The sequence below is a fragment of the Populus nigra genome, chromosome 15 (assembly GCF_951802175.1).
Source record: "Populus nigra chromosome 15, ddPopNigr1.1, whole genome shotgun sequence".
Lineage (NCBI taxonomy): Eukaryota > Viridiplantae > Streptophyta > Magnoliopsida > Malpighiales > Salicaceae > Populus > Populus nigra.
Window position 1 is genome coordinate 9,819,265 of NC_084866.1, and position 25,356 is coordinate 9,844,620.

A 25,356-nucleotide genomic window follows, 5' to 3' on the forward strand; every position below is an offset into this window, starting at 1 on the left:
TGAAAAATATAATTTGAAAAAAATTATAACAAACGAAAAACAATGCGAAGAGATACTGTAGCAATCCACAATGTTTTATGAACAAAGCTACAATGCTTTCCCCACATGATTAAGCTTTATTACAAAGTTAAATTCTAACCAACTCAATATTAAAAAAAATCGACGAAGATAATTTTAAAAAAAAATATCACAAAAAAAGAAAACACAAAAGAAACTGGAAAAAAACTATGTGAGGAAAAACTGTATCAATCCATAGTGTTTTGTGAGGAAAAACTTGTATTTACTTGTAATTGCAATTCTTAACCAGCTTAATATTTAAAAAATAAAATTGACAAAGATAATTTTAGGGAAAAACATAACAAAAACAGGAAAACAACCATATGGGAAAAAACACTATAGTAATCAACAATAATTTTCAATGAAAGTTACAGTGCTTTCCTCACATATTGTAACTGTAATTTTTAACCAGCTCAATATTAAAAAATAAAATAAAAAAAGATAATTTCGGAGAAAATCATTAAAAAAACCCATGCGGAGAAACACTGTAGCAATCAACAATGTTTTAAAGAAAAAAAATTACAAAACTAAATTCTCAATTAGCTCAATTTTAAAAAAAATCGACAAATATAATTTTGAAAAATAAAAAAATAAAATAGAAAAATTATGTGAAAAAATATCGCAGCAATCCACAGTATTGTAAAGAAAAAAATTACAAAGTAAAAATTTTAACCAGGTCAATATTTAAAAAATAAAATCAACAAAAATAATTTTGAAAAAAAATAAATGAAAAAAAAATAGGAAAGTTGAAAAACAAAAGTAATTTTGAAAAAATAAACGAAAAAGAAAAGAAGAAAAAGAAAAGTTAGAAAAAAAAAAGAGTAAAGCACTGTGAATTACTATTGTAATCCACAGTGTTTTTGGGTGTAGAGGAACAGTGATTCCCCCACATCATTTAGATATTAGTTAATATCAGTATAGAGCATTCCCCTTCTCCTTATCTCCTAGTTGTGATTTCTGACCAGCCACCGCATGTCAGCTCTCTACGGCCTGTTTGTTAGCCTTTATCAGGTCTCTTTAAAATTATAATAACAATTATATTTTAAAGTATTTTTTATTTAAAAATATATTAAAATAATATTTTTTTTATTTTTAAAATCAACACATTAAAACAATCTAAAAATATAAAAACAAATTAATAAAAAATAAATAAAATTTAAAAAAATACAGTTTCAACCACATTCTCAAACCGACTCTAAATAATTCAAAAACTCAATCCAAGCTCTCGTAAAATCATAAACATGTGTCTAAACCCTAAATCCATCTATTTTTTTTACACTAATCAAAGGTTACTTAGAAGACTTGTTTCTCAATTTATCTATATCCTAAAACCCACCTCAAAATTTCAAGATCCTTCAATAAATCAATTTGAAAATGTGAGATTCCATCGATTAAACAAGAACGATGAAATCTAAATTCATGTCATGAATCAATTTGAATACATATCTTTGTTGTTCGATTTAAGAGAAAATTGTTCGTCAAAGGAAAAGATAATCGAAAAAAAAAAGAGTGGGCAAAACGGTATGTCATTAGAAGTCTAATTATTATAATATATATTAAAAGAGGTCATTTTATAATATTTAAATTTTTATTTTGATATGGGTTACAAGATGTGATTTTCAAAACTAAATAGATAAATATAATTTTGAAAAACTATAAGATATCATGAATGATTTTCACTTTAAATTTAAAAAAACTCTCTAGAACAAGAACATGATTTACTTTTTTTTTTACATGTTTAAAGAGCAAAATCACTTTTATAAAACTTTTTTTTTTCAAGATGAACTCATAAATATTAAGATCGGTTTTTTACTTTTTAATTGTATATTTTTTTATACAATTCTTTCAAATTAATTATTTCTTTATTTGTGCATACAACTACATAAAAATTATCAAAGATATAAAAATTTTCCTTTTTTAAAACTTGATTTTTAAATCATAATAATGTTTTATTAAAAAAATCTTGCTATTAATTAAAAATGATGTGTTCTATAAAAAAAATACATAAACAAGGAAATGGAGCTTTAAGTAAAGAGAATTTTGGCAAAAATTCATAAGAAAAGACTATTGACCGATATAACGGTGTCTCAAAAATTTCTCAAAGAAGAAAAATCTTTTTCATGTCAAAGACGTGTTTTTTCTTATTTTATCGTGAAAATAATTGAACTCTCTGTGGTTTCCATTTTATAATTTATAAGTTGACAACTTTTACATCCTCTCTCATAACCGCCCTAAAAAAGATAATAAAAAATATTTATCATTATGTTATATTTAATGATTAAAAAGCTATATCAATAATAATATTATAATTTTATCATCAAACTAATAATTACTATTTTGTGATTAAATCAATATTATAATTTTATCATGAAACTAAAACAAAAAAAGCTAACACCTTTACACATAGTTTTCAGACTTGGCCCGGTTTAAAATTCGAGTTCCGGGTTTTGACCGGATCAATTCTTTTTTTTTTTAAATTAAAATGACATCGTTTTAGTAAAAAAACCGAAAGTCAACGGGTTGCAACCGAATTTTTGACTGGGTCTTGTCGGGTTAACCGGGTCTTATAGTGCTTTTCCTTCATTTATTTTTTCTTCAACCTGGTCCGGTTCTAGCCCCGGATCCCTAGTTGACCCGTCGGGTCGGACCGAGTTTCAAAAGTATGCTTTACAACAATATTTCATCCAACATTTTGTTTACAATATAAAATCAACTCTAATTTAACGAGTGTCGATCATTTTCATCAACATTAAATGCTATAAAATTAAAGAATGTTTTTATGCCATTAATAAGAACTCTAAAACACGTAGGTTTTTTACTGTAGCGTTTTGTTTTTTTTTTTTTGCTTTGTTTTTTTTTTTGCTTTTGTTTCTTATTTTTTTACATGTTTTTTTTCCCTTTTTTTTTACCCAAAATTGACTTCTTCTTTTTTCTTTTTTTCTTTATTTTTTTTCAAAATGTTTTTAAATATTGAGCTGATTGAAAATTTAACTATGTTGTTTTTTCTTTAAAACATTATAGATTGCTATAATATTCTCATACATTGTTTTTTTTATGATTTTTTTATTCTTTTTTTTTCAAAATGGTCTTTGTAGATTTTTTTTTATATTAAGTTGGTTGAGAATTTAGCTTTGTAGTTTTTTTTTTTAAAAAATATGAATTGCTACAGTGTTTCCCCTACATAGTTTTTGTTTTGTTGCAGTCTTTCCCCACATATTTTTTTTAAAAAATTATCTTTATCGAATTTATTTTTTCAATATTGAGCTGGCTGAGAATCTAGCTTTAGCTTTCCTCACATGTTTTTTTTTGTTTTTTTATTTTTTTCCTAAAATTGTCATTTTTTACATATTTTCATTTTTTTTTTGTTTTTTTCAGAATTATTTTTGTTGATTTTATTTTTTTACTATTGAGCTGGTTGAAAATTTAGTTTGTTTGTTTTTTTCTTTAAAACACTATAGCTTTCCCCGTATGTTTTTTTTCCGCTTTTGTTTCCTTTTTTTTTACATGTTTTTTTTTTCATTTCTTTTACCCAAAATTGACTTCGTTTTTTTTTAAATAGTATTTGTCAATTTTTTTTTATATATTGAGCTGGTTAAAAACTTAGTTTTGTAGCTTTTTTCAAAAAAAAAAAAACACTATGGATTACTACAGTGTTTCCCTTACATGGTTTTTGTTTGGCTGTAATGTTTCCCTCACATATTTTTTTTAAAATTATCTTTGTCGAATTTATTTTTTCAATATTGAGTTGGTTGAGAATTTAGCTTTAGTTTTAGCTTTCCCCATGTTTTTTTTTTTAATTTTTTCCAAAATTGTCTTTCTTTTTTATTTTTTATTTTTTTCATAATTATTTTTGTTGATTTTTTTTTACTATTAAGCTGATTGAGAATTTAGGTTTTTAATTTTTTTCTTTAAAACACTAGATTGTTACAGCCTGGTTTAAAAGGTTAACCCAATTAATTAATTTTTTTTTCTTTTTCTTCATTAGTTTTTTCCTTTCTATTGATTTTTTTTTTGTTTTTTTAATTAATCTATTTAATTAACACATTTTTATGACATGACCTTATAGCCAGACCCACATCCAATATTGTTGAGTCCAGTGTTGCAGCCAAACTCACTTAAACTTGGGTCATGCAAATTTAATTTTATTATTAATATTATTTTTAGATCAGGCGTTGTAGCTAAACCCAAAATTCTTAAGTATAGCTTTGCAGAAAAACCCTATATTTTTAAATTTTTATTTTTTAAAAATATTTTTTATATAAAAAAATAACCGCAGCATCGCACAGGTCATGTATGTAGTAACTCATTATAACACGTGCGGTCAGTGATTGGTTTCAAGCTTGGTCATTACTTTGACATGCTCCAACTGGCATCATGGCTGCCTTTGCGCGATAACATTAAGCACACACCACACTTAAAGTGTGGTGTGTGCAAAGGTTTCGTTTCACATGAAGAGTTTATATCAAGTATTTTTTTAATCTTTAAAGAGTATAAAAATATAAATATAAGCTTTGGAATTTTTTTTATTCAAGTTGATTTTAATTTTTGACATAAAAAAAAAATTTATCATGATTCTTAAAGTGTTTACTAGATTTTTTGATAAAAAACATAAATTAAAAAATAAATTTTCGAGGTAAAAAATCTTAAACCCTGTGTTTCAGCTATTATAGTAGCTGAAATTTGGATAAAATCAGAAGACATGTCATCTCTCTCAACAAACACATTATGTGATTTAAAAAAAAACAATTAAGGTGAATGCCTGAATGACATGATGCAATAAAAACAAATAAATGCTTAAGCATATGGGCCCTAACAAAGCCTGACCTTTTATTTTGTTTTTTTTTTAATTTTTAAAATTAATGTGTTTTTTTATATTTTAATTAATATAACTTTTTTTATATTTTTTTTATAAAACCTTTTTTAAATAATATTTTTGGTTATTATGTATGTATTTAATTTTTGAAGAGATTTTTCTTATTCATCTATAATAGTTTTTATATATTTTTTGTATAGAAAAACTTTATTTTTTAATTAATTTTTTATTTATTTTCAGATAATATTTTAAATATCTTCAACCTTGCATGATATTTTTCCCCTTTTTGCCTAACTTGAGGAATTTAATATGTATATGTCTATTTCTATTATTGTTTAATTGAATAAAAAAATTATTTTAATAGATAAATTTAGCAAATACAACTGGGTGAATATTCTATATTGTGAGATGAAATATCTTGATCTATATATATCTCTTGATTTTTTCAGTTTTATTTTTAGCTCTCATTTATAATCTTTTTTATTTCATTTATTAACACACATAACTATCAATTTATTTGATTACAAATATATATAAACCTTTTAATTTTCTAGAAAAACACATCAAAAAAGCCCATGTATATAATTGTTTTTGTTGAAAAAAGACATACGGCCCATGACGAAGCGCAAATAACATAATTAGTATAGTGTTAAAAGGTGAGTTTCGATTCAAATAGTTTTGTTTGAATATAAAAACCAACAAATTAAATTTTATTTTTTTATTTTAAATTGAACCAAACCACCTGATTTAGTTCACTCTAATTCAAATTTATTTTTGCTAAATTTGAATAAGTTCAAATGAATAAAAAAAATGGACATTTTTCATAAATTTTTTTTTATCTTTTTAGACAAAAAAATGGGTTGTTCTGGTTTGATATACGTGTTAGAATTAATTTTTTTTAGTTTGATTTTTTGTTTTTTTTTAATTTCTAGAATTTGAAGCTAAAATCAAACAGAACCAAGTTTTTTCTTAAAAAAATTATAACCAGCTTTTTATTTGATTTCTCGGGCTGGGTTTTTAATTAATTTTGAGTTGTTTATTGCAAATATTCATAAGAAGTGAGATAAATAAAGAAATAATTTTCGGACAGGTAAAAAGTTTCTTATCTGTTTTAATAAAACTATATATATATATATATATTATGTTTATTTATTTATTATTAAATAAACATTAATAGTTATAATTTAATCATAATAATGGTAAATTTTTCCGTAGCGTAGCAAAGCAAAGGACCACTTGAAAAAGGGTGGGTGATAATGAGTGAACGTGGGCGGCGCTCTCAGTCTGTTGCCGGCTCTTTCTTGTTCGGGCAGTACACTGAAGGCAGTCGTAGTTGATGAGAGGCACAAACTTGAATGAATGATTGCCGCGCCTGCTGGATAGATAAACGCCCATAAACACAACCCCTTCACGCCCTCCCTTTTCCTCTAGCTTTTGGTAAGTGTAGAGCTAAACATTCCTAGCTGAACGACAAGCGTAGTAATTCATTCATTAATGATAAGGTTAGGCAATTCATGCTTAGCTGATGATTTATCCTACGGGCCTGCTTCGGCCGGCTTCGCGATGCAATCTGTATTTTATGATTCTTATTTAAAATTATTTTTTTAAAATTTTTTTAAATCATTTTGATTTGTTAGTATTAAAAATATTTTTTAAAAACAAAAAAACATTATTTTAATTTATTTCTAAATAAAAAATAATTTAAAAAATAATCACTTATCTTTATATATCACTGTGTGATTCTTCTCCCTCAACTATATCACTCTCATGATTTGGCAAACATGAGTCGAGAAGCCCTCTCGTTTTTGTGCTCTCAAAATGAGTAATTCTTCCTGTTTTTTAGGTTTTAAAAACATTTTAAAAAAATTAAAATTATTTTATTTTTTTCTTCAAATTAATTTTTTAGTATTTTTATATCATTTTGATATATCCATATCAAAAATATTTTTTAAAAATAACAAAATTTTATTTTAATATATTTTCAAATAAAATATATTTTTAAAAAATAACCATTACAACACTTAAAAAAAATAAAATCCCAAACTCATTTCTAGATGTCAAACTCATTTAGCCATTTTTTTTTATTATTTGTTTTAGTGGCAATAGTATATATTTTTTTTTTATGTTATCAAGCCCTAAATCAATTTTATTTAAAGAGATTTTAAATAAATTACCCGCATCCATGATAGTAGGATACATTATTTCTCTTTTTACAGGACGAGAAGTAAAACTGCATCCATCCACCAAAATTTTTTACATATTTACGGGTGAAAAATTAAGTTTTTTTATATATATATATGGAAAAAATTAAGATTAAAATAATATTAAAAGATTAAAATAATATTAAAACAAAAACGTTATTTTTTTTTATTAATATAAGTATTTGAATTAATTTATATATATTTTAATTAATTTATATATATATTTTTTATTAATCTTAAAATTAATGAGTCTCTGACAGAATATAACTTTAGTTAAACTGAATGAGAATGTGTTTAATTTCGTGTTTTTGAGATTTTAATTTTAATTATTTTTTTTTATCGTATTTTCAACAAAGATATTGCTTAATAATCATTTAAGCAAAGCAAACTAGCCATCGAGTCATCCAGTGACACTTTCCCATCAAGGTGACAAAGCACCAAATAACAGGAAGAATAATATATATATATATATCTGTGTGTGTGTGTGTGTGTGTGTGTGTGTTTTTTTTCCCCCCCTTTGGTAAATGCAATCCACCAGCAAATTTTAATCAACAGCGCGTGTGACATGACCTGACCTAAAAAAAGCTGCCTCTATCCACACATGCACTGTTACGTCAAAATCAACGTCGTGTCATTCATTCATTCATTCATTCATCACAACACCCCCCCTATCCTACGCGCTTTGCATCCCCCACCCCCAATCCATCCCGGTTTATTGAGGCAGTTCTCACCTCATACTATTCCTTCTCTGTCACTTTGATCCCTGTACTATAAATATATGCAATATGCCTCTTAAATCTCAATTTCTTTTACGATTCTTAGCATCCTTCCCATTTTCTTCCTCCAAATAGACTTGATTGTTATACTTATCCCATGGGGGAGTTAGTTTTCTGCATTCATTAATGATGTAAAGACTAGCTTGCTTCGCTTTTATTTATACAAATTACATAATTTTATGTGTGAATTAGAAAAGAATTTAAATTATTATAGATTTTGTTTTTAGAAAAAAACTAAATTAAATGAAATTGGATAGAAGGATGCGCATTGTAGATTAAGGGATCTAATTACAATTTATTACTATATAAGGTCTAATATGAAGAATGTAGGAGAATACATGGATGAAAATGAGCCATTAAATCCGCACTCTCCCTTCAATCAGAGAATGAGAAAACAACCCAAACCAAACACCTGAAGCGCATTACGCACCCTGCACCTTCTACTCTCATCCAGCTAAAATAAGCAGTCTAATCCCAGAAAAAATAGTCACAATAAACCACTGACCAGAGATCACTCCTCAGAATCCATTCAGTTTTCTCCTTGTCTGCTAGCATTTCCTCCTTTTTTTTATGACCACTCACTGCTCTACTACTTTCACTCCCTTCATTGTTTTTATTTTTATTATTATATTACAATAAATAATAATAAATTTATTTCCCGTAACGGTTCTTTCTCTTCCCTTTCTAGCTGATTCCAGATCGAGAATCAAAAAGATTGGAAAAAAAATCAGAAGCTGATTGATGAATCTTGAGTAATGGGCTGCGTCTACTCGCGATCCTGTATCGGCGAGGTCTGCATACCGAAAGACCTAAAAGCAAAAAACCAAAACCACCAAGAAACCACTCAGAAAGCTGGAGAGATTCCAGTCTTCTCTCCTGCTGCATCATCTTCATCACACGAATCCGAAACTCGTGACCACATCAACCAATCAAGCAACCATGAGTTAGGAATTACCAGACTCTCACGTGTCTCCTCGCAGTTCCTCCCTCCTGACGGATCTAGAACCATCAAAATCCCATCAGCAAACTACGAATTAAAATGCTCCTACCTCTCGCAGCGAGGGTATTATCCTGACGCCTTAGATAAAGCGAATCAGGATAGTTTCTGTATCCACAGTCCGTTTGGTGCAAGTCTGGACGATCATTTCTTCGGCGTTTTTGACGGGCACGGGGAGTTCGGTGCTCAATGTTCGCAGTTTGTTAAGCGGAAATTGTGCGAAAATCTGTTACGGAACGGGAAGTTCCGGGTGGATGCTGTAGAAGCATGTCACTCTGCGTTTTTGAGCACGAATTCGCAGTTACACGCGGATAGTTTAGATGATACTATGAGTGGGACCACTGCTATAACTGTTTTAGTTAGAGGGAGGACGATTTATGTGGCGAATTCGGGTGATTCGCGTGCTGTTATAGCCGAGAAAAGAGGGAATGAGATAGTTGCAGTTGATTTGTCGATTGATCAGACTCCATTTCGTGTTGATGAGCTTGAGAGAGTTAAGCTTTGTGGTGCCAGAGTGCTTACATTGGATCAGATTGAAGGGTTGAAAAATCCTCATGTTCAGTGTTGGGGAAATGAAGAGGGTGATGATGATGGGGATCCGCCCAGATTGTGGGTCTCGAATGGGATGTATCCAGGGACTGCATTCACTAGGAGTATTGGGGATTCGATCGCCGAGAGTATTGGTGTTGTGCCTAATCCTGAGATTGTTGTTCTGGAACTTGGACCTCAGCATCCTTTCTTCGTGCTTGCTAGTGATGGAGTTTTTGAGTTTTTGTCCAGTCAAACTGTGGTTGACATGGTAATTTTCCTTTTCTTGTTGTGTTTTAAGAAATCTGATGCTGCAAAAACGATACCGCTGCAGTTCCTTATTTCATATACAATTGCAGTTACTTATTCTGCTTATAAATCTCTAGGTTGCAAAATATAAAGATCCGCGCGATGCCTGTGCTGCAATTGTGGCTGAATCATATCGACTTTGGCTACAGTATGAAACCCGTACAGATGATATCACAGTGATAGTTGTGCATGTTAATGGTCTAACTGAAGTAGGTGGACTGGACTTGTTGCTTACATCAATTCTCAAACTCTCTTTCTCCTACTCTTTGTTTCTGAACTCTTCAATTTTTTTTTCTTCTTATCTTTTTTCTATTGTCAGAGTTCTGTTAGTCAATCTACAATAAGTCCAGGGGCTTTACGACCACCTGTTCCTCAAATTGTTGAGGTAACAGGATCAGAATCTCCTGCAAACTTTGGGTGGAATGCAAGGAACCCTCGCGTGAGGCATGATTTGTCACGGGCACGCCTCCGTGCCATTGAGAGTTCACTTGAGAATGGGCAGCTCTGGGTTCCTCCATCTCCAGCCCATAGGAAAACTTGGGAAGAAGAAGTAAGTATTTTTTAATACGTTATCTACTCTTGCATTTGAAGTGAACTAGTGTAAGAGAGAAGTGGCACACAACAATTTTCTTTGGGAGTTTTCACATGAAATATCCATGGGTGCTAAGTTGTTACTTATTCATATGCTACAGGCACACATTGAGAGAGCATTGCATGGTCATTTCCTCTTCCGAAAGCTTACTGATACTCAGTGTCATGTTCTATTGGATTGCATGCAAAGAGTTGAAGTTCTGCCGGGTGAAGAAGTTGTTAGACAGGTTAGTTTTTTCCTTGTTTCCTCTTTTAGTTTGGAGCAAAACTTTTAAAGAGTTCTTTAGCTGACCGAATGAGCTTGAACTACCATAGAAGAATATATGATCACTGTAATGGATATTTTTTGGTGTAATGGAATGTTGGTCACCATTTCTTGACCGTATCCTCCTTCCGTTTCATTATATCACATGCTATAAGATGCATGAATGTGTTAATCGAAGGAACATATGAATCTGAAAGCATTTTCAGTACCTGGTTAACATTGTAAAATTCGTGAGAAGCTTTTAAATGGTCAAGCTACTCCAGAAAACAATGCTTGAAACAGAGAGCTGCCTGCAGCCTTCCTGATATGTTTTTCTAGGACCAGACAATTGCAAATGGAGCAGGTAATTGCTATTTGATACTGGCCTTATGTTTACATGGCTACCAAATGCAAGAAGTACAGAATATCTTCTTGAGTGCCAGCCAATCTGGGTGGAGTTTTATTGTGACTGTAGAACTTTAATGATGGTCATGATTGGCAGGGTGGTGAAGGTGATTGCTTTTATGTTGTTGGCAGTGGAGAATTTGAGGTGTTGGCAACTCAGGTTTGCATTTCTATCTTCATTAAACTGTCAACTTACCTTTCTTTTTTGAGGAGTGAGGGCCGTGGATTGGTTGCTGATCATACTATGTGATGTCAGGAAGAGAAAGATGGAGCATTGCCTAGGGTTTTGCAGTCCTATACAGCAGAGAAGTTATCGTCTTTCGGAGAGCTCGCGTTGATGTGCGTTATAATTCCAATTGCTTTTTTACTCATGCTCTGATATTTCTGTTGCTGCAAAACATTCTTTGATTTTTTTCATAAGCAGGAAAAAAAATGGAATTCAACTGAACAGGTTCCCGAGCAATTGATCTCTGTTTGCTTTGTGATTGTAAACTTGTAAAACTAGTTTCAAATTGTTACAAACACTTGCATAATTGATTCAATACACTTTATAAGCTGAACTCTTCCCTAACTCTCCTTTATGTACATGCATGATGTGATATTCTGTGAATTTGTTGATACAGTCCTAACGGATTAAAATGGTTTTATTTCCTTATTTATTCTTTAAATGGTAATCTTTGTTATACATGGAAATGCAGGTACAATAAGCCTCTTCAGGCCTCTGTTCGTGCTGTGACGAGTGGAACGCTGTGGGCTCTAAAAAGAGAGGATTTTCGAGGAATACTGACGTCGGAATTTTCTAATCTGTCATCCCTGAAGTTGCTTCGTTCTGTTGATTTGCTTTCTCAATTGACAATCTTGCAGCTTAGTCATATTGCAGATACTCTTTCTGAAGTTTCCTTCTCAGATGGCCAAACCATAGTTGATATGGTAAACTTGTTTGCTTGAATATGTTTTTCTTACACTGGTTTCATTTCGATTTATGTTTCTTGAACATGTATTTGCAGGATGAGGGTCTCTCTGGATTACACATCATCCAAAAAGGACAAGTGAGAATTACTTTTGATGCGGACTTATTAAGTTGTCCAAATGTTGGAAGTCTGAAGTCTGAAAATCAAAAAGAGGATGATTATCTGCACTGTGGTAGCAAGCTATCCTTAGAGAAGAAAGAGGGAAGCTATTTCGGTGAATGGGAACTTCTTGGTGAACATTTTGATTCTGTAAGTGCAGTTGCTATTGGTGAATGTGTATGCTCTGTCTTGACAACGGAGAAATTTGATTCAGTTGCTGGCCCTTTGGCAAGGCTTTCCAAGGGAGAGGAAAAGTACGTTATAATTTCGAGTATGGAATTACCTGAAAGAAACTATTTTTCTTAATTGACATTCATAGTGTTTCTCTCTCTCTCTGGGTCTTTTTATTCTTTGAAGGAAATTTTTTCATGTTTTTTCTTAATTGATATCATTTAGGTCAAGGAGCTCTTCTTCGAATTTTTTCAAGGAATCTGCTGAAATTACCAATGTGGCAGCTCCTCTTGAAGTTCGGCTATCTGATCTGGTGAGAGATATTCTGTCTGTTGTTGTGCTGCTGATATTATACTTAATAGAGATATTAACCAGACATAGTCTAATAATGTTATCTGTATAGGAGTGGAGCCATTCTTTATATTCCACTGATTACAGTGAGGTTGGGCTTGTAAATTTGAGGGACTCAGGTTGGTTGCTCTATTCATCTGTAGCTCCCTCTTTTAGTATCCCGCACCATTTTCTTTTCCATCAGTCATTGGCCTGTTGTTTGATTGGCTAGGTTTGAAGCATAAACAAGTGTAAGGTTGCATATAATTTTTAGGGTAAATTACAATAACCACCTTGAGGTTCTTGAAATTACAAAGACCACCCAAAAGTTTGAAATTTGACAGAAAACCCCTCCATGAGGACTATCCTCAAGAAAACCTTTCAAAATATCCTTTTGTGCCCAAAATGCTCTTAGTATTTTTAAAACCCCTTTAACAGTAAGGGCGTTTTGGGCACAAAGTGTTTTTTTTTTTAATTTTTTTTTATAATTTCTTCAAACCTTTGGGTGTTCTATGTAATTTGAAGATAAGCAAATTTGACATGCACCCACTTTTCCAACCTTCATGACTATACATGTTTGCATGGAAAGGGGCTGATGAAAATACCAGGTGTGCTATGGTGTTTATGGGAAGCACACAGATTCTTATGAAATGCACCTTTTTTGTTCTTTCAGAAAATTTGCTTAGTTTGAAAAGGTTTTCAAAGCAGAAGATCAAGACTCTGGGAAAGGAGGAACAAGTTTTGAAAGAGAAGAATCTTATGAAGAGTTTGGGTACTTCAGCTTTTGTGCCTGAGGTTCTATGTACCTGTGCAGATAGAAGACATGCTGCCATATTGCTAAATACATGCCTTGCTTGCCCATTGGCATCAATACTTCACACAGCACTTGACGAACCATCTGCACGGTTTTGTGCTGCCACTGTTGTTATTGCCTTGGAAGATTTGCATAAGGTTTCTTGTCTAAAAGCATTTCTTCATCATTTCCCTGTTGAATCCCTGATATTGCAGTTTAGATATGATTAATGAAGTCTTTTACCTGAAGTTGTTGTTCAGATATGATTACTAAAGGTTTTTACGGTGCATCTGTGTTTCATTTGTTTTCAGAATGGTGTTCTCTACAGAGGGGTGTCTCCTGAGGTCTTAATGTTGGACCGAACAGGATATATACAGGTTGGTTCTGGATTATGTTTTACCTGACATCATGTTCTTAGATATGCAGATCAGTTTCATGCTACTTTACAGTAAACTTTCTCTCCTATAACTTACGAAGGAAGGTGAATTTCATGAATTATGCTTAATTGTTTTATTCTGTTGTCTTGTAGCTAGTAGATTTCAGGTTTGGAAAGAAGTTGTCTGGTGAAAGAACATTTACAATTTGTGGAATGGCAGACTCTTTAGCTCCTGAGATAGTTCAGGGAAAGGGGCATGGTCTTCCTGCTGACTGGTGCTGATCCATCATTTCATACCTAAAATAGAACTTTGGTTTAAATATAGCAACTGCTTTATTTAGCATCCAAAAGGAATCTGTTATGGATTGTTTATGTTTGCTGTTTGCTCTTCTGTTACCAAAGTGAACATTTTTGGTCTTGTTAATCTAAAATTATATAGTGCTAAAGCTATAACCATTTAGAGCGGAACAGTCATTTTTGTTTAACTTAATTGATTATATGTTCAGGTTAGCTGCTATTACGAGAAGTAGACATGGAGATTATTGTGTGTGATCACATACTTTATTTCCTTATTTATTTTTTGAAAATTTTGTGAATAACTATCGGTAGTATTTACCCAAGTCTGAGTTAAGTGATCACTCTGTGTTTTCACTTTTCAGGAAGAGTTAATGAAAATAGGAAACTAGGATTCAGTATGCCAAGAATATGGTGATTCTCATATTTGTTCTGAACTAACATCAGGAAAATAAAATTTTAAATTATGTAAATAAACAAAACAATCATTCAGGTATATGAATGATTGAGGACTAGTGCTCATTATTCTTGTATTTCATATGCTAATGGCATTTAGCACTACAATGAACCTTGCAGTTCAATAAGATTTTAAGTAGACATGTCACACTATTTGCACATGTTTGTTTTCAATATAAGCATTTGCATGAGAGGAAAAAATGGAAAAAAGAGTTTTGCTCTTCTCATGGAGCACGGTGCGAACTCTACGCATTTATAGTTCAGTCCATGGTAAACGTTTATGGTAATTGAAGGTGTGCTTGTTCCAACCATGTCTGCTATTTATGGTGATTCTGTTTCCTTCTTTTCCATTGAATTCTGGTTGAAAGATCTGCAACAGCTTTTAACTTTTGTCTGTGGTTGTGCAGGTGGGCAGTGGGAGTCTTGATCTATTTCATGCTGCAAGGTGAAATGCCATTTGGGTCGTGGAGAGACAGTGAACTTGATACATTTGCAAAGATTGCGAAAGGACAGCTAAATCTTCCTTCTAATTTCAGCCATGAAGCTGTTGAGCTCATCACCCAGGTCTTGTTGAAACTGTTAAAAAATTTTCCTTCATGATTTTTCTCTCTTTTCATGCAGTAAATTGTTAAAGCCATCAGATTCTTACTTGTTTATAAACCTCTTCAGTTGCTTGAAGTTGATGAAAGTTCAAGACTTGGAAGCTTAGGTCCCGATTCTATAAAAAATCATCCATGGTTTGATGGTATTGACTGGAAAGGGATTAGAGATAGAAGCCTCCCTGTTCCTCGTGAAATAACCTCTCGGGTTGCCCAACATTTGGAAAGTCACTCTGTGGAATGCACTGCTCCTCTAACTTCTCAATCACAAGATTTAGACGATCTCAATGCTCTTGAATGGCTTGATGATTGGTAGAGAAATAATTGACATGGGATTTCCATTTCTCTACTACTCTTTGGGATGGAGCTCTCCTCTCCAGTGAGACCAACTTTTGGGTGTTTGAGTACACACTTGAGAGCCTAGAGATTGCAGAAGGTGTGCACCGAATGAAAAGTGAGCTTTGCGCCTGAACTGGCTCAGAGTTCTCCAGCCCTTTTCTGGTCAAAGTACTTGATTATGATAGCATCAGCAAATAATATCATATGGGTAGTTACACTAACCAATTCAATGGAGAGGTCAGTCAATAAACTTTTCTATATATTAATCGTGTATTTTCTTTCCCACTTCAGTAAATGTGTATATATGTAAATGAGAGGGTTTTTTTCTCCTATAACGAAATATAGCTTCCCACTTTATTCTTTATATGGCTTTTGATTTCACTGGCTTAGAAACATGGCTTTGCGGGAAGTTTACTCTCATATATTCTTTCATTAATAGCTAATGTGGAATGTATTGTTATTGTTGAGAGCTGCTTCATGGATAAAACTCAATTGATTGAGATAAATGAACATAGGGAAACCTTTTTTGGGAGTGTTGTTACGTTTATTATCTTAAGCAATGATAAGGAAACAGGCCTTCAGCTTGGATAATTGTTATTATTAGGGCGTTGGCTGAATCGGTCAGCCCTTTCTTTTCCCGCTGAAATTTATATATTCTCCACCCTAAATCCCTTCTATTTTCATTTCCAATAAGCCTGCAAATGCAAATTCAATTGTTTTACAGTCGTGTCTGTGTGTGCTTGCTTGGAAAGACACTGTTCGGCTGGAAATATTCCTCTCATGGACCGGAACCTTTTGTGGAGGCCTCGCAGGGAAAACGTTATGTGATTGTGTCTGAAAGCCCTTAATAGCTCCGATAATTTTTGTTTCTCAATTGACATGGATTTCCCTGGCGGTGCTGAAAACTATGCGCCGCCCTAGAATGTTCTAAACCAGCAGCATGTATGGTGGTTATGGTTTAAGATTGATCATGATCCAGAATAAGTGGATGTTAAGCTAGAAATTGGTCGGAAAATGGAATTGTTGCATGCGCAATAGAGATTAGGGATGGAGGGTCCTCAACGCAGTCGATTTGACAGTTTGGGTTACGGGTGAATTATTTCCAAACAATATGGGGAAGAAGAGAATAAGAGTTGCTACGAGGGCCTCAAAGCCCTGAAGGAAATGCTGGGCTATAATTGTTACTTGTAATGCTGCTGAATGTCACGAAACTTTTTATTTTCTGGGGGGTGTTTGGTGTAGTTTTTGTTTATATTTTTAGGTTTTTTAAAAAAGTATTTTTGGTTAAAAAAATATTAAATTGATGTATTTTTTTAATTTTTTATGATAATTTTGATTTGTTAATGTTAAAAATAAAAAAAATCTAAAAAAAATATTTTAATATATTTTCAAACAAAAAACTATTTAAATTACTATGCATTACCATTCTAAACTCATCTTCTTAAAATTATTACATGTAGTCTGCCTTTTCTTTTCTTTTCTAAGTTTTCTGACCGACATGTCTATTTTGATAATCAATGTGCTATTCATTTGCTATTTTCATTTTTTTATTTTTTTTATCATCAAAGATTTTAATCATCAAGGTGGCTTTAGTGATTAGAAAATCAAGATTTATGTTTTTAAATTCTAAAAAACTAGATTTCAATTATTTTTCATCTAAACACATGAAAAAAAAAAAACCATTTCATGAACCTTTATAACCTTATTTCTAACAACAAATCACGTTCTAATTAATCTAAAAGCTAAAAGTCAAATCAAATTAAAAAAACTTTTGGAGCGTCAATCTACCTTCTCTAACATAATTAAAGATGGAAGCCACTTGTATTAAGTTTCTCTCTAAAAGATAAATTTATAAATACTAAAATCAAAGTTATTAACCAGTAGAATTATATTACCCGAGAGCTTTCTCTCTCCTCAAATTTTTCCGGTGACTCTCTCTCTCACCTCTTAAGATACAAGGACTTAAACACAAAATAAATGAAATTTGAGACCTAAATGAATAATCCAAAACCAGAAGATATCAACCGTAAAAAAAAAAATTAAAATGAAGGGATCAAAATGTAGACTTGCATGCTTTTTGAACAAAAAACATGTGGAAGATGTTATATTTTTATCAAATTTAGTTTTTATTTTTTAAAAAAATTTCTACAATAAATTCAAATTCTCCCAATTAAAATTGACATAGAATTCAATCTAGAGACAAGTCACAACACCTAGGAAGCACAATGACATGCAATCTGGAGGGAACAAAAAAATCAAGAGCAACAAATTAAAAGAAAATGAAATTTGATGACCAGGATGGAGCTAAAACATTTGAGGGGCTATGAACAAAGATTTGCAAGGATCCTTGAAGTTTTTTTTTTCTTTTTTTTCCATATGTGTTGGTTTTTGGGTTAGGTCTACTTGAAATTCTACAATATGCTTAGATTTTTCTCATGTTACAAGTAAATTTCCTTTTAAATTCTACAATATGCTTAGATTTATTTTTCATGTGGGACAAGAGTAGTAAGTATTTTGTTTTCTTTCTTCTAAGCTATAATGAAATAGGAGTGCACTTAAAAAGACACCATATTTTTATTTAAAATGGCTAAATTATTCCATGCTTTAGCACACAGCATTTGGTTACAGAGTGTTTGTTGTCAACTTCCATGTGAAAGCCTAGAAGTGGCAGTGGCATGTATATGTACGGATATGGTGCATGAACCTGGCCATCGTCCCCATATTTTCTGATTCTCTTGCTATTCTAGGCATGGTTGTTGACTCAAGAGGAACCTCGCCATGCAGAGGAGGGACTTTTAAAATGGGAAAGTGAAGCTGTGTTCTTTGGATTGCCAGCATTCGTTGACCTTAAAATGGGTTTTCTTTCCCTTCACTACATCACAAATCCTAATAAATTACATCACAAATCCTAATAAATTCTTTTCTCACACAATAAAAAAAAAATACAAAAAAAACTTGGATTCATAAAAGTAATTAGATAATAACTAGTGGGAAGTGAAGCACATCTACTCCATCAAACTAAGCTATTAAATCATAATGCCGACAAAATCATGGTTTAATTGTTGTAAGCGGTTGAAATTAGACTGTCATGATGAATCAAAATTTAATATGCTCGGGAAGGAAGAAGGGTTTTTTGAATGTTTAGATAGAGATTGATTATATGTTCATGTTAATGTTTATTTTAGGGTTTAAAAAATTGATTATTGGTGATAAAAAATCCAATACCTGTAAAATAATTTTTTTTTTATAGGATTTAGAGAGTTTTTAATGATAAAATTAGTGATTTTTAATAAAAAAATTACAATAAACAAAAGAATTAACTTTAAATTCTTAAAAACAAGAGTGTTTTTTTAATATATTAATTATATATGATTAATACTCTATGAAATAAAAATATGAATAGAGAATGAAAAAAATAACTTTTATTTTTAGGCTGAGATGATTCTTTAACATGGTATCAGAATTTTTATGACTAAGTGGTCACATGTTTGAATTTCACCATCCCTATTTATTTGATAAAAATTAAGCACAAGGTAAAATAAGTCTATGCAAATTTCAAGTTCAAAGAGCTTTCACTTGAGAAGATATGTTAGAAAATAATATAAATTATATCTTGAAACTTTACCTAACAACTTTAGTTATTAGGTTGAAATTGATTTTTTGACACAAACATATTATAAATTTAAACAAATTAAACTCATATCAAATCTACACCAAAATATATAATAAAATGTGTGAGGGAGGGAGATGATTGTAAGTAAATCATTTTTTTTTTAAAAACACCGACCGGACAACTCTGTTTAAAAATTTATAAGAAAAAAACTTGGGGAGAAAAACGATTGAAGACAAGAAAACAGACCGAGCTCTTACATCAACAATGGCTAATAACAAGCACAAGTCCAGTGCCTTCTGTCTTGCGCCAGCAATTTTGGACAGGCCATTTAATATTATAGTTAACTAACTACTTTAGTTATGCTTAGGTACGGGTTGAATATTTTTTCTTCAACAAAATTATTTTGAATATATAAACTATTTTAATGTATTTTTTTACATAAAAAAATATAAAGTGTAAATTGAATATATATATATATATATATATAATTAAATAAGTTAAGAATCATTTATTTTAATAAATAAAAAAAATTATTAACGATAACTAAAAATAAAACTGAAAAAATCAAGAAACAGATATAGATCAAAATATTTGACCTCACAATACAAGCTATTTACCAGATTACATTTAATAAATTTGTTTATCAAAATTATTATTTTTAATTTTATCAAATGATAATAGAAATAGACACATATATAAAATTGATAGAATAAAATCAAAGGGAAAAAATATATTATGAAAGGTTGTAATATTAGATATATTATCCAAAAACAAGTATTTTTTTTGTTTTTAAAAATAAAATTTATTTATATAAAATATATATATTTTTTACAGATTAATTAGAATAATCTCTTCAAAAATTAAATACATAGAAAAATAATTGAAAAAAACCACAATTTTAAAAAATAAATAAACAAAATAAAAAAATATGAGAAAATGAGTATTAATTTAAATATAACTTTAAAAATCATTTAAGAAAAGCACATATTAAAAAAAAAGTATCAATTGAAAAAAACAAAACTAGAAAAAAAAAACTAGGTGTTACCAAGACCTAGCAAGCTAGGCTAGCGTGCATGACCTACATGGAAAGGGACAGTGTGGCAAAGACCTAATAGGGTGGATGTTCATCCCAATTTGTTTTGAAAATAAAAATAAAGTCAGATAATGCATTATCTTTTTTTTCCTAGATTCTGATAATTGTGGTGACTAAAAAAATCAAGACTAATGATATTTTGACTTATAAATTTTTTTTTCAACTTATTTTTAACTCGAAATACTTAGAAAATACTCTAAACACCTTGATAAACCCATTAATGGCCTTAAAAACCACACAAAAACCCGAAATCCACCTGAAACTAAAATATTCTTAAGGTTAGATGTGGTTTTTTAGGCAAATTAGAAATAAAAAGACATCTAAATAGAACTCTCATTACCAATTAGAACCTATTGACACTAAGATCGATTATTTTGGTGGTCAAAATTGGTGCCAACACTGATTTCTCTCTTTACTATTAGAATCCAACAACTCCTTCTCTCCTCTCTCCAACCTAAAATTGGAGGGACACAATATGTATAATTTGAAAAGTATGAGGAATACAATGAATATTTCTCCTAAAGTTTGAAAAAGCCAACAATTTCCTTCACTTTATTCACTTTGGTCTCATGTATTTTAATCTCATCATGTCCTAACAAATTAACCTAAATTGACTTACAATTTGATCTTGTTGGGGTGAAATTGAAAAAGAAAAGAAAAGGAACTAAAAAAAAATTATGAATAGTGAGTCCAAAGTGTTTTGGGAAGGGATCTACATTTTGTATAGTGGATTTCTTACACATTTTAGAGTTTCTTATAACTAGATAGGAGGCTTGTTATGTTGCAGGTTAACTTGGATTTTTTCCAACGTAGAAAAAGAATGTTAAGGCGATGCAAACATCTATGAAAAAAAATTCAAGAATATAGTCATTGACTCAATTGTGTTTAAAAACCTCGGGTGATTTAAATAATACAAATAAAGCAATGCAATGACAATAAATAAACTGAAAAAAATTTGAAAGCATGAAAAGATAAGAAAAACCTGACTAGAGCCCTTATAGGTTAGCATGCAAAATTTGTGACCTAGTCATGATATTGAGGTGACCCGTAAAAAACATATTAAATAAAATTATGAAGTTCAATTATCAAACAACCCAACATTGAAGGGCGAAACTAAAAAAATAATAATTAAAAAAAACAATGAAAAAAAGATATGAGTCAATCAGAGTTAACTTACTAACCTTTCGACTATGAGCACATGACTAAGCTAACCTTTGTAAGCACTAACAAGTTTTTTTTTTAATAATATCTATATTAATCAAAAGATTAAATTGCCCTCTTTACATGAAAACCAATTTGAAAAGAGAAAAAAGTCCCTGGATGTAAATTTAATAATTTTTGCTTTTATGAGTAATGCAATCTTTACACCATGCTTTAAAATAAATAAAAAACTAAATTATCCCGTTTAACCTTTTTAAAAAAATACTCATTTTTAGGGAAATAATCATTATATTGTAAATGTGCATTTGAGAGGTGAAAATATTGAATTTTCCTCGATTAATCTTATAATAACTAATAAACCAAAAGTAAAAGGCCATTTACCCCAATATCAAGTTTATTGATTTTTGCATCGAGGCTTGTAGCCCAGTGGCAGAGGCAATGTTTCCTTGCTGTCATCTAGATTCGAGTCTCAACGTGCACGTCTGTCACCCCCGCGGTATCTTACCTGTCTACTGGGCTTGCAGGATGTTCAGTGGGTCTGGGGATTAGTTGTGGTGTGCGTAAGCTGGCCTGGACACCCCAGGTTACAAAAAAAAAGTTTATTAATTTTTTAACCTTCTAGGTAGTGGTCCAGTGGTAAGAGATTTGAGCCAATAGGTTTGCTTCCTCTGTGGTCTCAGGTTCGAGCCCTATGGTTGCTCATATGATGGCCACTGGAAGCTTACATGGTCGTTAACTTCAGGGCCCGTGGGATTAGTCGAGGTGCGCGCAAGCTGGCCTGGACATCCACGTTAAACAAAAAAGAAGTTTATTGATTTTTTTATTAAAAGAATAAAATGATAATTATATTATTATAATGAATAATAATTTATATCTAGGTGCACGATAAACTCACCTTGCACCTCAGTTTTTTTTTGTCCTAATTGTTGAAAAGAAACTCTGTATTAATCAAATTATAGTCAATAAAAGCTATATATTAGGGGTTCGTTGTAATTGAAATTATATTTTGCCTAACCACAATTTTGAAATTATTTGATTAATTAATATACATTATAATTTTATACAGGTTTTACTAAAAACTATTTTTTAAAAACATTTATTATAAAAGTTTATATTTTTAAATTACAACGTGTAACCTACCACAATACTAAATATACATTAAGAATTAGATAACCTACATCATTATAATATTAACATGATGTGGTAACAATATTAGATGGTTGACAGGCGTGGGGTTGATAATGTTGTTTTTAAATTGAAAATAAATTAAAATAATATTTTTTATATTAAAACAATTAAAAAAATATAAAAAGTAAAATTATTTTTTTTAAAATGAAAATCAATTTAAAAAACCAAAACAAACACTCCCTAACAAAATCAAGATCACACACATGGTCATGGATATTTTGTAGCTAAGTTTCGCATTGAGTGAAATAGTTAAAAACATTTTCGTGCTGGATCAATCTAATTAAGGATTTATATTAAAAATTAAATCACTTGTAGATGAGGTTAAACTTTCCATGAAAAAAAACAAACCCTCCAATATCCAGACAGAAAAGACGAAGTTTCTTGTTGATTATAAGATGCTTTCTTTCTAATGGGCAGGGGTGACTGGTGAGCATTGATTCCTGCACTGTTTATACTGCGGAACAACTATATTTTTAAGAATTTTTTGATAAATTTTAAATTAATAATTTTTTAATTTTTTTTTATTGTTTTGATGTATTGATGTTAAAAATAAAAAAAAAAAATACTATTTTAATATATATATATATTAAAAATATTATAAAAACCAATATTTATCATGTTACCAAACCAGTTTTAAACAGTTTTTAGAACCGTGAACTCAACACGAAACTGAATAAAAAACTAAACTAATTGATGGGACTTTTTAGAAAACTGTTTAGTTTGATTAATTTCATGTTAATTTTTATAAATATTCTGAATAATTCTATTAATACAAACACCACTACTGTTAAAGTTCTAAAAAAATGATTCGAATCTTCAAAACGTAAACGATGGGCATACCGACACATCAATCAATCATGAAAGAAGGAAAAAAGAAACACATGGATGCATGATTGATACATCATTAACTAATTAGCAAACTGGGCTGGAGTTCATGTGAATTCATGAAAATATAGAGGAATTTCTATGTATTCCTAAGAAAAATTCACTGCGCAAATGTAACTTTTTTTTCCAATGGCTTACATTTAAATTCAGTATCTGCAAATCTCACCAAATCCCAAGAACCTGAAAAATGTGAAGATCGTGGAAAGTAAAGAGTAAAAAACAGCAGATGAAAATAAAGATTTATGTTTTATACATCTAAAGTGTGTCTTGTGTTTTCAGTTTGTTGAATCCTTCTTTCTCTATTGGCAAACCACTGAACTGTTCTTCTGGCAATTGGCAACCAAAGCTGCCTCTGTCTATCTGCCTGTACATTACTTCCATCCTGTGAAGACACTCTGTTAATGGTGTTCTTGAGACCAAAGCTTCTAAATCTAGAAAAAGCAGTGATCTCAGATACCGATCTTCTGTCAGTTGAATTTATAATCCTTGATGTCTGACCTGAAATCCCTTTTGAATCTGATGTTGAAGGTTGACCCTGAATTGAAATTTGAGAGTTTTTGTTGACTGTAACCTTGCTTTCCAACAATCTTTTCATTTCTATTTCTTCCTTGATCTTCAAAACTTTCTCATCTTCTATGCCTTTATTAGCTGTCGATTCCTCATCCAAATCCAGAGTATGGAACCTGTTGCTGGACATATCATGGAGCATCTCTGAATTCAAGAACATGAGGTCTGAAGAACTAGCACTGCTCCATCTATTCTTCAAGACCACATCAGATACAATAATTTTGTGCTTGAACTTATTGAAGATCTTTTGATCGTTATCACCGCTTTCAACTTCTTCTTTGATCCATAATTCTTCTTCCTTGCTAACCTTTCCACTTTTACGGAAGCTGCTTCCAACGCTAAATCTCGATGACCCTTGACGATTTTCCTCCCTCTGGACAAACAACTCCACGTTTGAGTCTTCTCTAAGCTCTGATTGACTCCCCAGGTATCGCATGCTATTTGAATAAGTGAAGATTGTCGGGTCCTCAGGATTGACCTTTCGCCTGCAAAGAGGGCAGCTTGAATGTTTTTCGAGCCACTGATCGACGCAGTTAATGTGAAAGGCATGCTTACATTTCGGCAGCAACCTGAGAATTTCAATATCTTCAAATTTTGAGAGGCAGACTGCACATTCAAGCCCTTCTCTTGATCCTTTAAGAGAAGTAAATCTGAAGAAAGGAAGCGACTCTATTACTGTCTTATCGATCCCAGAGAATCGAGATGCTGATCTAGTAAGTGCCGGACCATTTTCTGAACCACCATGAACAAGACCTCCCCTGTGGCAGAACTTTGCATAGATAAGGAGGATAAAAGTTAGCGAAAAGATGAGGAAGAGAATTCCTATAACAACAGCAAGACTGGGTCGGAAATTCGAGACAGCATCCTGTGAAGGTTCATTCCCCTGGATGAAAGTATTCTGTGCTTGGACTCGGAAGAGCACAAATAGGAGTTGCAAAGTGATAAAACTTGATTGATTCATGGTGAAATCAAAGCATCAAAAGTGATTTCCGAGAATTCGATGTTTTTCCTGCAAGCATTCTGCTAGAGGAGGAGTATCTTGTGGGTGCAAAGCCAAGCCAATGGGGCAGCTTGAGAAGCATAGTCCTATAAAATAAAAAGGGTGCGAGTGACCCCAGTATGGCGTATGGTATTTATCTAGTTTGGCAGGTTTCTTGTGAAGCAATTCATGACTTGTCTTCATTTCATAAACAATTTTTATATTATAGTTTAAGTTTTTAAACTTTGAAATGCAGTAGTGATGACAAGGTGGAGAGGCTTGTAATTTTATTACACAGTTTTGGCTGCTGCCTTGGTGGTCATCTTCCCATGCCTTTCTTTTTTTGTTTTTTGTTGGTGTAGTTGTTCTTGACACTATCCATAGTTTATTCATTAAAATATCGTAACCAATACCGCATACAATGATGCAATAATTAACTCTACCGTAACCTATTTTTTATTTTTTTTAAATTAGTGTGGATAGTAAAATCAGTTTGTATATATTTTAACTAATTTTATAAG

At 31.2% G+C, this 25,356-nt stretch overlaps 2 protein-coding genes across 3 annotated transcripts; one reads left to right on the top strand and one right to left on the bottom strand.

Annotated features, from left to right (window-relative positions):
- The first annotated feature begins 8,270 nt into the window (after positions 1-8,270).
- Positions 8,271-15,713, top strand: LOC133674879 (protein phosphatase 2C and cyclic nucleotide-binding/kinase domain-containing protein). 2 transcript variants are annotated; one of them, XM_062096170.1, is made up of 15 exons: positions 8,278-9,643; positions 9,759-9,890; positions 10,001-10,231; positions 10,374-10,499; positions 11,019-11,081; positions 11,178-11,260; positions 11,620-11,851; positions 11,929-12,245; positions 12,388-12,475; positions 12,566-12,632; positions 13,166-13,443; positions 13,597-13,662; positions 13,815-13,936; positions 14,819-14,975; positions 15,081-15,713. In XM_062096170.1, the coding sequence occupies exons 1-15, from the start codon at positions 8,603-8,605 to the stop codon at positions 15,324-15,326; spliced, it is 3,249 nt and encodes a 1,082-aa protein (XP_061952154.1). In that variant the 5' UTR covers positions 8,278-8,602; the 3' UTR covers positions 15,327-15,713. The 2 variants fall into 2 exon arrangements, with proteins under 2 accessions (XP_061952156.1, XP_061952154.1); XM_062096172.1 differs by lacking the exons at positions 13,597-13,662; positions 13,815-13,936; positions 14,819-14,975; positions 15,081-15,713 and having other exon boundaries at positions 8,271-9,643; positions 11,929-12,262; positions 13,166-13,220.
- Positions 15,714-23,219: 7,506 nt separating this feature from the next.
- Positions 23,220-24,972, bottom strand: LOC133674127 (E3 ubiquitin-protein ligase ATL42-like). Its single transcript, XM_062095114.1, has one exon. The coding sequence runs from the start codon at positions 24,815-24,817 to the stop codon at positions 23,537-23,539; it is 1,281 nt and encodes a 426-aa protein (XP_061951098.1). The 5' UTR covers positions 24,818-24,972; the 3' UTR covers positions 23,220-23,536.
- Between the last annotated feature and the right edge of the window lie 384 nt (positions 24,973-25,356).

What these genes read in the sequence shown, in the direction of transcription:
- LOC133674879 (XM_062096170.1), top strand. Translation starts at nt 8,603, where the DNA reads ATGGGCTGCGTCTACTCGCGATCCTGTATCGGCGAGGTCTGCATACCG. An exon ending in CATGGTCTTCCTGCTGACTG is followed by an intron (nt 13,937 to 14,818) that starts GTGCTGATCCAT and finishes GTGGTTGTGCAG; the next exon opens with GTGGGCAGTGGGAGTCTTGA. An exon ending in CTGTTGAGCTCATCACCCAG is followed by an intron (nt 14,976 to 15,080) that starts GTCTTGTTGAAA and finishes AAACCTCTTCAG; the next exon opens with TTGCTTGAAGTTGATGAAAG.
- LOC133674127 (XM_062095114.1), bottom strand. Translation starts at nt 24,817, where the DNA reads ATGAATCAATCAAGTTTTATCACTTTGCAACTCCTATTTGTGCTCTTC.